Raw genomic sequence first — 13364 nt, forward strand, 5'->3', positions numbered from 1 at the left:
ATTTCAGAGACGTAGAGGCTCGGGTGTTTTTTGTGCCAATTGCCTGACCACAAAGACCTCTCTCTGGCGAAAGAATGCAAATGGTGGATATGTATGCAATGCGTGTGGCCTCTACCAGAAGCTTCACTCGGTAAGAAGTACTTACTAGTTTGTTCAGAAAAAAAGGGGTTATACAGCTAAGCTGGGCAGCTGTGGTCTTGTCTGGTTGTGTGATTAGTACCACTCCCTGGCCTGCAGTTAATTTCCTAACAGGGTTTTGCAGTATGGTCACTTTGGGATCAGATGTGATTCATTATGAAGCAGGCTGGGATGCTGTGGGTAGACGTGTTTGAGATCACCAGTGATGCATTTAATTATTTTGATACAAAATAAGGGGAAAATTATTTCTTTTCTGGGAATTCCATTTAAAGGCATACAAAATGTTGTGATGAAAGCTCTCTAAATTCAAGAGCCCTCATGTTCGTAATCATAAAATAAAATAAAATTCTTCAAGTCAGAGATCACATCTATATCAAAAATATCCCTTGCTGTGGTTCTTATTTGCTTTCATTCCTTTTCCCCCTTTATTCTTCACATCAAATTTCGTAGAGATATGGGCTTTGGGTATTTTGGTTCTCTTTTTTTCTAGAATTCCTATAGTCTGCTGCAGATTCTGAAATAACAACGAAGCTACTCAGGTGATGGCACTCATTACTTTCTGAGAGTATTCAGCATCCCTCCAGATCAGACATGGAATAAGTAATAATCATGGATTGTCTATATTGCTTTTCATCTTATTGACACTTGGCGTGATCCTGAGAGATGTTGAATGCTTTGGTCCAGGTCCAGGAAAGCCATGCTTAAGTGTTTCCTTGGATCAATGCCAAAATGCTCAGAATCTAAGTTAAGACCCAATAGTTAAAGATTATCCCTACTATCTTTAATAGAAGCACATGGGAGAGTCACATGACCAGTTTTTGACTCTTAATTATTTAAATTTTTACAACATTCCCATGAAGTTAGAAAGTAATACCGTTTTTCAGTAAAGGAAACTGAGGCAGCCATTTGGAGTGTGATGAGGCAATGTAACAATCTAGGCTTTGAGCCAAAGTCAGAAACCCTATATTTTGGGAGAGTGCATTTTCTTAAAACACTTTTTAGAAATTCTATTAAAAACAAACAATCAAAAACCCAGTAAACTATTTCAAATGCATTAACACTCCAAGTGCCCAGGCCTCTATAAACTTGAGGCATAAGCTTCTAAATCAGTTAGCAGTTTCTGTGAATTTTATCCTTGGTCTTGTGTACAGGCCATACAACAATCTTGTTTAATCAAGACCACTTAAAAAAGAAAACTATTCCAGTTTTCAAAAGCAGAAAGTCCATCACTAATCTTAAACATTACCTTTGTTTTCTATGTCCTGTTGTTCTGAGGTCAATAACTGTTTTTTAGCTCTAGAACATCCCAGCCAGTCAGATGAAATCTGAGTGAGAGAAGATGAACTAATGCATGATTTCTGGCCAGCATCTTGGCCAGAACTTGCTGAAAGTATTATCTTCCTGGAGAACTCTCAAAGTTCTAGATACAATATCTGATTTAAGGTAAATTGATCACTCATGAGCATCCACAAAGACTTGAAGAAGGGCAGCTTGGCTTTGCAACATTAATTTGACATTTGAGTCCAGTTATTTGTAGAACTTCTATGGACAACTTCAATTTTTTCCCTTTTATAATATACATTTCTAAATTATAGTGTTGGACTTTACCATAATTATTAGTATGACTTGCTGAATAGATGAAAGCTACAAGAATCAGTTCTGAATTCAAAAACATAGCTCAGATAATTCTTATGAACCATAGGGAACAAACTAGTGTGCTTCCCACAATAATAATTAGCAATACAGTGTCAAACTTCTTTCTATGCATATAGAGAAAGAGAAGGTGACTCAATCTTTTAGCTCCACTGTTCAAGCATGGCAATAAGCTGTCATTCAGTGGACATTTGACATTAATATCTACAACTGAACTTTGACCAAACAAACACAAATAATTTAATTAAGCTGCCACTACTGTGGTACAATAGCAACTCCATTGTAAGTTGGAGTCTGAAATAATCAAACAAATCTCTCCTTTGGGACACCATTTGAGACAATCCCATGTAAAGGGATGCTCTTTAGAGTGACACTAGAAAGATGAAAGTTTCTTCTATCTGCATGTCTCTTTACCCATCTACCTCTTCAGGAAAAATTGCAGTAAGTATTCGTTGTATTTTTTGAATTAAGGAGTTTAGGATGATGCAGTTATTAAGAAAAGGGCTGATACTATAAAAATCCAAGGTAATAGAACTGTTCCCCTTATAAGTTGCCCCATTAAACTAAATTATGCTACTCAGCTGAGTAAAATTATTCACCTATATTAGGTTTGCACATTTCATAGCTACCTTTTAATTGGATTATCACTATCTAGAACTACTGTGCTCATTAACAAGTCAATAATTAAGAATGTGTATAATACAGTTATCTCTACGGTCCCTTATTTTACTGGTATTTAGTAAGAAAACTATTGTCTGTCATATATTACTACGAAGTATCAAACTACAAATGCAAAGTTTTTAATGATTGCTGCTAGGAGTCAGGTTTTCACTTCTATGATACCCTTGAATAACTTTATATTTTCAAAGTTTTTCGATCTACCTATGGGTCATTTACATGAAACTTGTCAGATTTCTCACATTTATCTCCTTTAATGCAGACAAATGTGTTAAGAAATGTGTAATAATATTCAAATGGTCAATTATTAAAGCAGTTTAAGTGAAAAAAGCTGCTTCCAGTTCACTGAAAACATACAAAATGTTCACATCTGCTGACACAGAAAGGTCTCTCCAGAATCATGAATTGGACCACTTATATTTTGGTGCTGTTCCTCATTTTTAGTAGATCTAACTCAGTCATGGAAGACTAGATTTTGTTCCTTAGTGATTCCTTGGCTAAATCCTCAGACTACTTCTGTGAGGAGTTACAGCATATTATTCTAGGATTAGATATAAGTGATCTCCTAGTGGAGAGGTCACACCAATTTCCCATTGTATCTGGGAAGTCTAGTCAAAATAATCTAGTGAACTATTTGCTGATTTTTTTTGAAGTTACTTATAGATTTGAGGGAGGGAGACTCAACTGATAGAGAGATAGTAAAAAAAAACTTATTGTGATAAGACTCTGTATATTACGTATAACGTATAATTAAGGATCTGATATAGAATATTTGAAAAGTAAAGTTGTGACAATGTTTTCACTAGTTTCTAAATTGAGAGCCTCATTGGCTATCAAGGAGGAAGTAAACTTTTTTTCTGCCTTTAGTTGCAAACATACAGAATATTCCTATCTGCACCTTTGTACTATGAATAAGAAAAATGTGAGTAGTGTTACTCCACTGAGTACCCTGTTTTAATCAGCTAAAGACTAGTCAGATGGGTACAGTCACTGGCATACTGAAGTATTGTTAAGCTGTACCTACAGCCATTAACTCCTACTGGCATGTAAGTTGAAGAGCCAGAACTGCAAATGTGTGTGGGGATCCTTACTCATAGGTATGAAGATATTTCTTTTAACTAATAGCAAGATCAGATTTCACAACTGTAGCATGAAGAATAAGGTTAAAAGTATTTCCAAACTATTGAAAGGATTTTCTGAAGGCATATGAAAGTGCTTTGTAGTGTATAAATAAAAGTTTAATGTGAGCAACATCACCAGATTTGTAAGTTCTCACACACCTTGTCAGTATGACAGCGTCATGAAAAGGTTAGGAAGTTACACTGAGTTCCTAATAAAGAGAGTATATTCTAATGTATATTAATTGGCCACCGAGTCTGCAAACTGTAAACTTTATTTGCATAGAATTTACATGGAAAATATTCTAATTTTATCTAAACATCATTTTACCTCAACTTTGATCTTTTTGAAGAGATTGGTTCAGTTGCTATTTTTCTGCTAAGTTGAAATTTTGCATATTAAAACTCTAAATCAAAGTGTATACTTCTTCTGATTTAGATTTTTAATAAAAAGTAAAATCTTAACAAGTAGCTGCACTGCCTAATAATTGTTAACTACTAAGAATGAGACGACATTAGGGAAGTGAATAGGTGAAAGAGGAGAAGAAGATGGCATAAGGAGAGAGAAACTAAACCACTACAAGTAGTAGAGTGAGCGCTCTTCCAGCTCTGGATATTTTTATATTAATTTAAAGTTACAAATATATAAAAATCATATTACATTGGAGATACAGATTGTTTTGGGTATTGACTGTAGGCCAAAGTTTAACCTGTACTTTTGAACAGTGTTAAAAAGAAATTTTCCAAATAAACCATATAAGTGGAATACTGTGTGGGGCACTTTTCTGGCCTCCAACTAAAATAGGATTATGTGTGCATTTGGACAAGACATTTAGGAAGAAATACAGTAGAGATGAAGGAGGAGGAGTTGATACCGAGGTCCCTTCATCCTTTTGGAGCTTAGGAAAACATTTTGTCTGGGCTTTCTTCATCTTTCTTGGTCCCTTTCCCACCACCATCATCCTACTCACCACCACTGTGGACTTACAGCCCTTCTGCTAGGTGATAGTGGCCATGATCAGTAAGACGTATTCATTGTCATTTTCCATCCATGGTGTAGGGGGTTGGGTGTCAAGGTAAGTATTACCCAATTCTTGTTGTAGTGTGATCTGTGCAAACCCCTGCCTGGTACCAGCTCTTCTGACATGGTGTCTTTCAGCATGTCTCCCCCAGAATTTTTCAGGAGTAAGGGGTAAGAAGTGCTTTGACAGCTTGGACATTTCATTCCCTTTTAAGTAAACAGGTATAGTATGTTGAAGACTGTTGACTTAGTGTGATAAAACAAACCAATTCATAGTTTATTTTTAACATGACAGGCCGGGTACCAGCATTTTGGTTGACTTTCCTTATTTGTGACAAATAGTCATTCCCATAAAACTCTCTTATAACATAGCTCTTCACAAAAGAAAAGATAAATGTGCATGAATGCGGTCTTGCAGATTTGTTTAATGTTTCTTTTTTTTTTTTCCTTTTGTTCATTATGTGTGTGTTCCATGCAGACTCCCAGGCCTTTAAACATCATTAAGCAGAACAATGGTGAGCAGATCATTAGGAGACGAACAAGAAAGCGCCTTAACCCGGAGGCACTTCAGGCTGAGCAGCTAAACAAACAGCAGAGGGGTAGCAGTGAGGAGCAAGTCAATGGAAGCCCCTTAGAGAGGAGGTCAGAGGATCATTTAACTGAAGGTCATCAGAGAGAAATTCAGCTTCCCAGCCTCAGTAAATATGAGGCCCAAGGTTCATTGACTAAAAGCCATTCTGCTCAGCAGCCAATATTGGTCAGCCAAACTCTGGATATTCACAAAAGGATGCAACCTTTGCACATTCAGATAAAAAGTCCTCAGGAAAGTACTGGAGACCCAGGAAACAGTTCATCAATATCAGAAGGGAAAGGAAGCTCAGAGAGAGGCAGCCCGATAGAAAAATACATGAGACCTGCGAAACACCCAAACTATTCACCACCTGGAAGCCCTATCGAAAAATACCAGTACCCACTCTTTGGACTTCCGTTCGTACACAATGACTTTCAGAGTGAAGCTGACTGGCTGAGATTCTGGAGTAAATATAAGCTGTCTGTTCCTGGGAATCCACACTACTTGAGTCATGTGCCTGGCCTACCAAATCCTTGCCAAAACTATGTGCCTTATCCCACCTTTAATCTGCCTCCTCATTTTTCAGCTGTCGGATCAGACAATGACATTCCTCTAGATTTGGCGATAAAGCATTCCAGACCTGGGCCAACTGCAAACGGTGCCTCCAAGGAAAAGAGTAAGGCACCACCAAATGTAAAAAATGAAGGTCCCTTGAATGTAGTTAAAACAGAGAAAGTTGATAGAAGTACTCAAGATGAACTTTCTACCAAGTGTGTGCACTGTGGCATTGTCTTTCTGGATGAAGTGATGTATGCTTTGCATATGAGTTGCCATGGTGACAGTGGACCTTTCCAGTGCAGCATATGCCAGCATCTTTGCACGGACAAGTATGACTTCACAACTCACATCCAGAGGGGCCTACACAGGAACAATGCACAAGCTGAAAAGAATGGAAAACCTAAAGAGTAAACCTTAGCACTTAGCACAATTAAACAGAAATAGGTTTCCTTGATGGGAATTCAATAGCTTGTAATGTCTTGTGAAGACCTATAAAGCACTTCATATAGAGAGCATGCCTTATCCAATATTAAATCCCTTGTTCTTTTCTTTTTCTTCCTTTTTCTTCTTTTTTTTTTTCCCCCTCCTAATTTTTTCTTTTAAATGAGTGGGTTACCAAGAAAAAAAGAACAGTTGGATGGTGGCCAGAAGGGGGAGAAGATAGTGGTGTGGGACATGGCCAACCAAAGCTAGCCAGAATGCAGTGAATCATGGCGATTAACTTTGACAAAGTTTTACCGGACATTTAATACCTTTGCTATTGTGTAAGAGACATAACTGGCAAGAGTGCAAAGATGTGTATATGTATATACTGCTACAGGGGTATAGTGAACATATGCACATTGTATATAAGAACTAGACTTGTTAAATATACAGATGTTAAAAGGTCATTTTCTTTTCTTTAATTTGGGCTAATTTCTGCCCTACAACATGCCTTAGGATCACCTTTTCCTCAAAGCTTTGGCAGCAGTTTCACCTAGATGTTTCTCAGACTCAGCTGATTTTTAGCTACCATTTTATCACTACATTCTTTCTAGCACACTTTAGTCTAGGAAAACCATTTTTTGCAAGTGAAGTCTCTAATACAGAAGCCACACTCAAGGTTTAATTTGCATAGAACAAGGTAACCTGCTGTATTTTATTTTAATATATTTTAATATATTGCGTTTCTAAACCTTAAAGTCTAAGGTTACTTCTCCACAGGCTTAACATTGCTATACATACCAGTCAATCCCTTCAGTAGACTTATACCAGCTTTTGCTAAGTAGCATTAAATGTCTTCATAGTACTTTTTAATACTTAAAGCTTTGTAAAAACTATCCATGAAGGGAAAGCTCCTCAGCATAACTGCTCAGGGAAATAGGGCTAAATAACTAAATATTAAATAATTGGTTAAAGGTGCTGTTAGACGAGCCTCCATGCTTGCTACAAGGGTGTACAAGAACTGACTTTAATCATTTTCATTATAGTGTCCCAACCAGTAGTTTATTATTTTGCCACAGGGATGTAGAAGATATTACAAGCTACTGGATGCACTGTCAGATTAACTTATTTCATTAAAGAAGTTGGGAGAACAAATAGAAAAAAACTTATTTTTCTAGTAAATATTAATGTATTACATTTCAAATAATGGTGCCTGACATATTGAATAATTATTTTCTACAGTGTACGTATGCAACAAAGATATTCCATCATGCATTAGAGTCAGTTCTGGCTCTGCCTCGCTGTTTACATTTGCAAATGTAGCAAACAAGGTAATGAAGCAACTATTTCTATTGCAGTAGGTATCTTTTTTTTCTGTGTGTGTGCATTAAAGTTGTAAACGATAACATGAAATGAATGAAATTTGTTGATATTAATGGTATGGAAAAACAAGAAGGAAATGAAAATATTTTTATGCCTACTTAGGAAAAAAAAGGGTAGCACTATTCATTCCAAGTACTTTTGTATTCTTAAGCTCTTAACTCACATTGTTATGCTTAAAATGATAAACATATATCCTCTTTTTATTGCTTTGTCTGTGTTTCAGAAGAAACATTTCAGAAATTATTTTGATAAGTGCTGTTTGACGATGCAGCACTGATGTTTTATTGCATTCTGTAGTAGCATTGCACTCCATTTTTACAATATTACGCAGTTGCTTTTTGTTTTGTTTGGGTTTGTTTCTTTTTCGCAGTGCAGGGTCTTAGTTCCTTATGGTTGGATGGCAGGTGTAGCTCAACTGGTTCATGAATGTTGCAGCGAATGAAGTTTAAAATGTCTTTCTGATATTATGTTGTCTTTTATTTCTCCATTCATGCATTTTATTTTTTAAAATGTTCTATAAAGATATCTCTGGACTAAGTCCTCACTTGAGATTATATGTAAAGGGTCCTATTCTGATCTCACTTACATGCCGCCTTTCTCAGATTTTCATGTAATTGAAACTAAAGCATCATAAAAAGAAAAAAAAGTTCTTGTATTTAACTTACCTGAATCTCGCCACTCTCCCTTCTAGGATTTGGTGCACTTATAAGATAGTTAGCCAGACAGAAAGGGAGGTGGAAGATAAAAGGAGAGGTGATAGGAAATGTCTTATAGGGGTTGGCAAAAGGAAAAACAGGGAGGAACTGGCCTAAACATTCAGCACTTTGATAGTCTTTAGAAAAATTATGTGCCTAAAGCAGCCGGCAATGACCATCACCATGCATGAGAAGCACTTACGCAGCTGATCTCCAAAGGTCTTGCTGACCTTGGCAGTATTTTAGGTGTTACATTTTCACACAGATGAAACGTTCTTGCACAGTTTCTCTGATTTGTTAGGCACAGACAGGCTATTGTTCAGCATTAGGCTTGCATTCCTTCCTGCTCCACACATTGCTTCTATACTGGTGAGCAGCATATGGAAAATCCCACTCAATCTGTTCGTGGTTGAGTTCTATAACCCTTTAATAGTGTTCTAGGTTAGCAAAGGATATTGGGCCACATTCTTTTTCTTCTATTTTTAGATGAATCTCCTGCTTGATACCAGTGCCGGACAATGTCTGGTTATGTTTTTACTATTGTTCTCCAGTAATAAGTTCTGACTTGGTTTTTGTTGATTTATTTTTGTTGGGTATTTTTTGTTTCTGTTTATTTCTGTGGGGACTGAAATAGATTGCCCTCGTTTTGTTACGTCAGGGTCCAGTGTGTGTCCTTTTCAGCTTTTCCAAGAAACGTTAGGCTCACTTAGCAGTAATTTTATTGGCTTCAGAGTTAGCTGCCTGCCGGTTATCAGTAGTTACTGTTTTGACTTACTTCTTCCAAGACCTGCCTGTGGCTTCTTCATGGATGGAAGCTGCATCTTCATGGCAAAATATTTTATGGGGGACATGCGCATTATAAAACTTGAGCACCACCCTGTACTTCATAATACCTCTTGTTACTCAGAAGCAAGAGGCCAACAAGGAGAAATGCACCCACCAGGGTTTGGGGATGAGAAGAAATGAAATCTTATGAGTGCAAAGAACAAGACAGAGTTTGGGATATTAATAGTGCACCTAGATGGTGCAAATAAAATTTGAGGAAAGTTCATTGTTCTTGCCATGACATATTGAGATGTTCTAAGATTTGTGCTTTGTAAGAAATGGGATTTTGCCATAGCCTGTTCTCTTTGATTGGGATGTGGGGAGCACAGTTTTGTTTCTTAACAAAAGAGAGGTGGTTCCATCCCTTTTCCAGACTCCCTCACAATGGATATTAAGCAAAAGGAAAATAAATCCTGGCATTGAAAAAGAAAAATCTCGTGTAATAACTCTCAGGTGGAAACCAGTGTTAGCACACACAATTAATTACTGTACCCACTGCATTTGGATCAATGTACAGCACTAAAAGTTTAACTTCACGGAATCATTATTTGTACTCAACAACCCAGTGTCTTCAAGGTGTTGCACTTCTCTCACCAGTGAATGGTTGTTGGAGATCTGAAAATGTATCTCAGATTGGATCCCCGACTAAGCAGAGGCTTCAAAAACAGAGAGCATGCGGTATCTAAACTTGCAGAGCAAGGCAAAGTTCCATTTTCTAAAGAATGAACACTGTACAGTGGCAACCCTCATGCAGCATCTTCTGCATATCAAACTGTCCTTCAGCTATCACTTTGTGGCTCCTGCCCCCTAGGTTAATGCAGCAGGAGAGGAAGGTTTTCCAGAGCACAGTTTGAGTAGTTCAGGTGCTAAATTCAGAGCTTACCAACAGAAGTTTTGCACCTAATTGCCTCTGTGCTGATGAAACTCCTCCCTGAAGTTTTCGTGGACCATCCGGAAAGGCCAGGGGTGGGTGAGGATGGCACTGGATATACTGCATCTTTGCTTTGGCTAAAAGATGTACTGGTGCACTTGTGTCAGTTTTAAAACAGAACGCAGAGACATATCAGTTGAGGCACACTGAGGGTAAGAGATTGTGGTTTTGGTTTTGTTCTTTTTTTTTTTTTTCACCTAGAGGGAGAGCAGGACAAAAGTGACCAGTGCTAATTGTATACAGTGCTGAAACGTAGTGGATGTGCAGTGGGGAGACCTGATTTGGCAACTGTGGATAAGTGCTCAGTTCAGGGACAGACTTTCAAGTCCATCTCTGGACGGGACAGTGTTGCTTTGTAGTCAAAACTACTTGCTTTATGCGCTGAGGATGTTGTCTACTATCTGCTTTTTGCCCAGGATGTATGAATATGTTCCCATTCTTGCTCCTGTATTGATTTTTCTTGGCTAAATTAACATGCTAATTCCTAATACTGGTCAGGAAAAGCCAAAGAGATTAGAAGGTCACTTCTGTTCAGCCAGAAGGGTAGAAACATTTCCTTCTGCTTCTGTGGAGACAGTTATGCTTGGCAAAGGATAGCGAGTAATTTGTCAACGTATCCCAAATGTGATAGATAAGTGAAAAATCCCTTCTAAACTTTTTTTATAAACTTAAGATAGGCCGAGTAGAATTTCCTCACCCCGGAATAAGATTCCTCCTTACCCTCTCCCTCACAATTTTCTTTCATTCAACCAGCTCTGGAAAGCTAGCAGTTGGTGAGATGCTACCTATACGATAATCACATATAATCCACATTTACCTCTTTTTAAGAGGATAAAAGACAATAATTTAATGGCCAAATAAATACTTTTTTTTTTTTTGAGTACACTTAGCAAAGTAAAATACTTAGAATTAGCATTGTAGCAGCAACCACAGTTTTCTGTGCTGTATCCTATCATTTTGGTCTCTGAGCCCTGTGTAGAAGGAGAACAGGAGAAAAGGAAACATCTCAAAATGCCATTGTAAATTTAGCTTATAAAAATTCACCAGCAGGAAAAGGAGAAAAAAAAAAAAAAGGAAAAAAAAAGTACTTAATAAAGAATGACTTCATGTTGCTAAAAACCATCATTAAACTTGTAGCCCTGATTTGACTCTAGAATGTTGGCTCTTATTGTTTTGTCCTTACAACACATGGATGTGTTTTTTTTTTTTCTGTTTTGTTTTGTTTTGTTTTTTGGTTTTCATAGTGCATGTTCATTTCTACTCACAAACATGTTCTTGGTGTATTTCTTATGCAAACAATCTTCAGGCAGCAAAGATGTCTGTTACATCTAAACTTGAATAATAAAGTTTTACCACCAGTTATAAATCAGATTCATGTCATTGTTTCTGGGGAAAATGTAATGTCACAGTGTCACTACAGCATAGTGGGGTTGGGGAGGAAGACAATCCAGAGCTGAGCTGTTCTGAGAGCTTGACATGGCCTGACAGTATCTATGAGTAACGGCTGATGATTTCGGCTGAAAGGCAAAAGCAGAATTGCACAAACAATGAATGCATGAAAAGAAAAGGAGCATCCTCAAAAATAGATTGGCCCTATTTTATTCCTGCATTATGGACTCTATATGTCATCGAAAACTTATTAAAGTCAATGACAAGATGTAGGGCAAAAGTCTGTTTCAGTGGATTTTGAACTTTTTAAAATACTCCATCCAGCAGCTTGCCATTATGCTGATGGTTTTATTCTGCTGCCTCAAGGTGGAACAAATGTTGGAGTAATTTTGAGGATGACATAGGCTGATACTGAAATGTGATCAGTATCCCAGGGTTAACAATTCTACCTTTCACTCAAAGTCCACAGAGGTCTTTAAATAACTGCTGATAGTCAGGACTGTGGTTTTCCATCATGCCTGCAACTCTTCCAGGAAATCCTGCTCGCTCCCATCACACAGGTTATTGACTCAATGGTGACTCAGGAACAGAGTGTACCACCTACAAAGTTGCCACCACCACTTCCTCCAGCAGCCTTGGAGGTTTCCTCAGAGATCCCGAATTGAAGAACTGGCCATATCAGCTCAGCCTGGCGTTTCTGTGTGGATGAGCTCACAGCCCAGGGTGGTATGGCTCCCAGCCATCATTTCCATTATGCTGTAATTTCCTTTCTCCATAGGTTTGGACTCATCTCCATGGTTGAGAGACTGTTCATCTCATGCAAAATAATGTTTTAAAGTAATACAAAATGGTAAAATCTGTTTATAATGTTAGAGTACAAATGTTCTGGAGCTCAGTTTTAGAAACGCCATGCCAAAAATAACTTCCCCCTGAGATTCATTCTTTCAGACAATTCAGATGCAGACCCTATGCATTTTCAGTCTCTTTTTAATTTCCTGAGATTAATAAAAATAATAACTGTAGTAAGGGGAAAAAGAAAAAAAAAAAAAAGAAAAAAAAAAAGAAAAAAAGCTTTCAAAGGCAGGGGAAACTAGTTTTGGAGACATAACTTTATGCTTAGGCTTTATGCAATTTGAAAAAGGTGGTATATGCAAAAGCTAGTCAGTATGAATGTTAGGAGACTATATATTTACACATATACACTGTCTCTATGTAAGTATATATACATAAACTATATACATATAGAGCTATATGGAGAGAGAGAGTTTATATATATACGTAAACTGAGAGAGAAGGTTAAAATTAAATAATCAAATATTTTCACCTGTTAAGGATAACATGAAGATTTACTCCTAATTTGCATTTGTGTTACAGAACTAACCCTGACCAGCGGAATCTGTCATTTATCAGAATCAAAACCAGTGCTTAATATTGCAATTCTGTCTCCATATACTTATGTGAGCTCATAATTGTAAGAGCCGATGACCTCAAATTTTCCTTTGTGGTTGTACTATTTGGATAGCCTACTTACAGTGCTAATGCCTTCCTCTTAACAGCAGGTCCACATGCAAACAGCTCATATAAGTGCACACTGACATTTTTATCAAGTCTTAATATGTGATTATAGGGCTTAAATTTGTGCTAAGAATCTACAGACTTCTTGTTCTAGAAGCAATGTCCTTGATTATTTCCTCTTTAGGTTTTACTACTGCCATCTTGACATAGGTCAGAACTTTTTTGTCCCAGGTACACATTTTGGCCCAGAATATAAAAGATAATCCATCAGCTATAAGCAGGTCCTGACCCTCATCCAAATGTATAAACACATCAAGTTAAAAAAAAAAAAAAAAAAGTATAGGAATAGGAGCTGATGCATAAAAAAAACGGACAGAATGAATTAGTAGTGTGCTCTTTTCTGTATAAAGGAGAAAGAGGGTGCTTTCAATATTACACTCTTGGGGAAGATATTGGATAGTTATAT

At 37.2% G+C, this 13364-nt stretch overlaps 1 protein-coding gene across 6 annotated transcripts in view; it reads left to right on the top strand.

Moving 5' to 3' along the window:
- Nucleotides 1-11360, top strand: part of TRPS1 (transcriptional repressor GATA binding 1) — a 214470-nt gene extending 203110 nt beyond the window's left edge. For all 6 annotated transcript variants that reach the window (XM_083823833.1, XM_083823828.1, XM_083823832.1 and 3 more), the window contains 2 exons: nucleotides 8-130; nucleotides 5087-11360. In XM_083823833.1, coding sequence (XP_083679959.1) covers nucleotides 8-130; nucleotides 5087-6148 — 1185 coding nt within the window. In that variant the 3' untranslated portion in view covers nucleotides 6149-11360. The remainder of the gene's footprint in view (nucleotides 1-7; nucleotides 131-5086) is intronic.
- The last annotated feature ends 2004 nt before the right edge of the window (nucleotides 11361-13364 follow it).

Source organism: Anser anser (assembly GCF_964211835.1).
Source record: "Anser anser genome assembly, chromosome: 2".
Lineage (NCBI taxonomy): Eukaryota > Metazoa > Chordata > Aves > Anseriformes > Anatidae > Anser > Anser anser.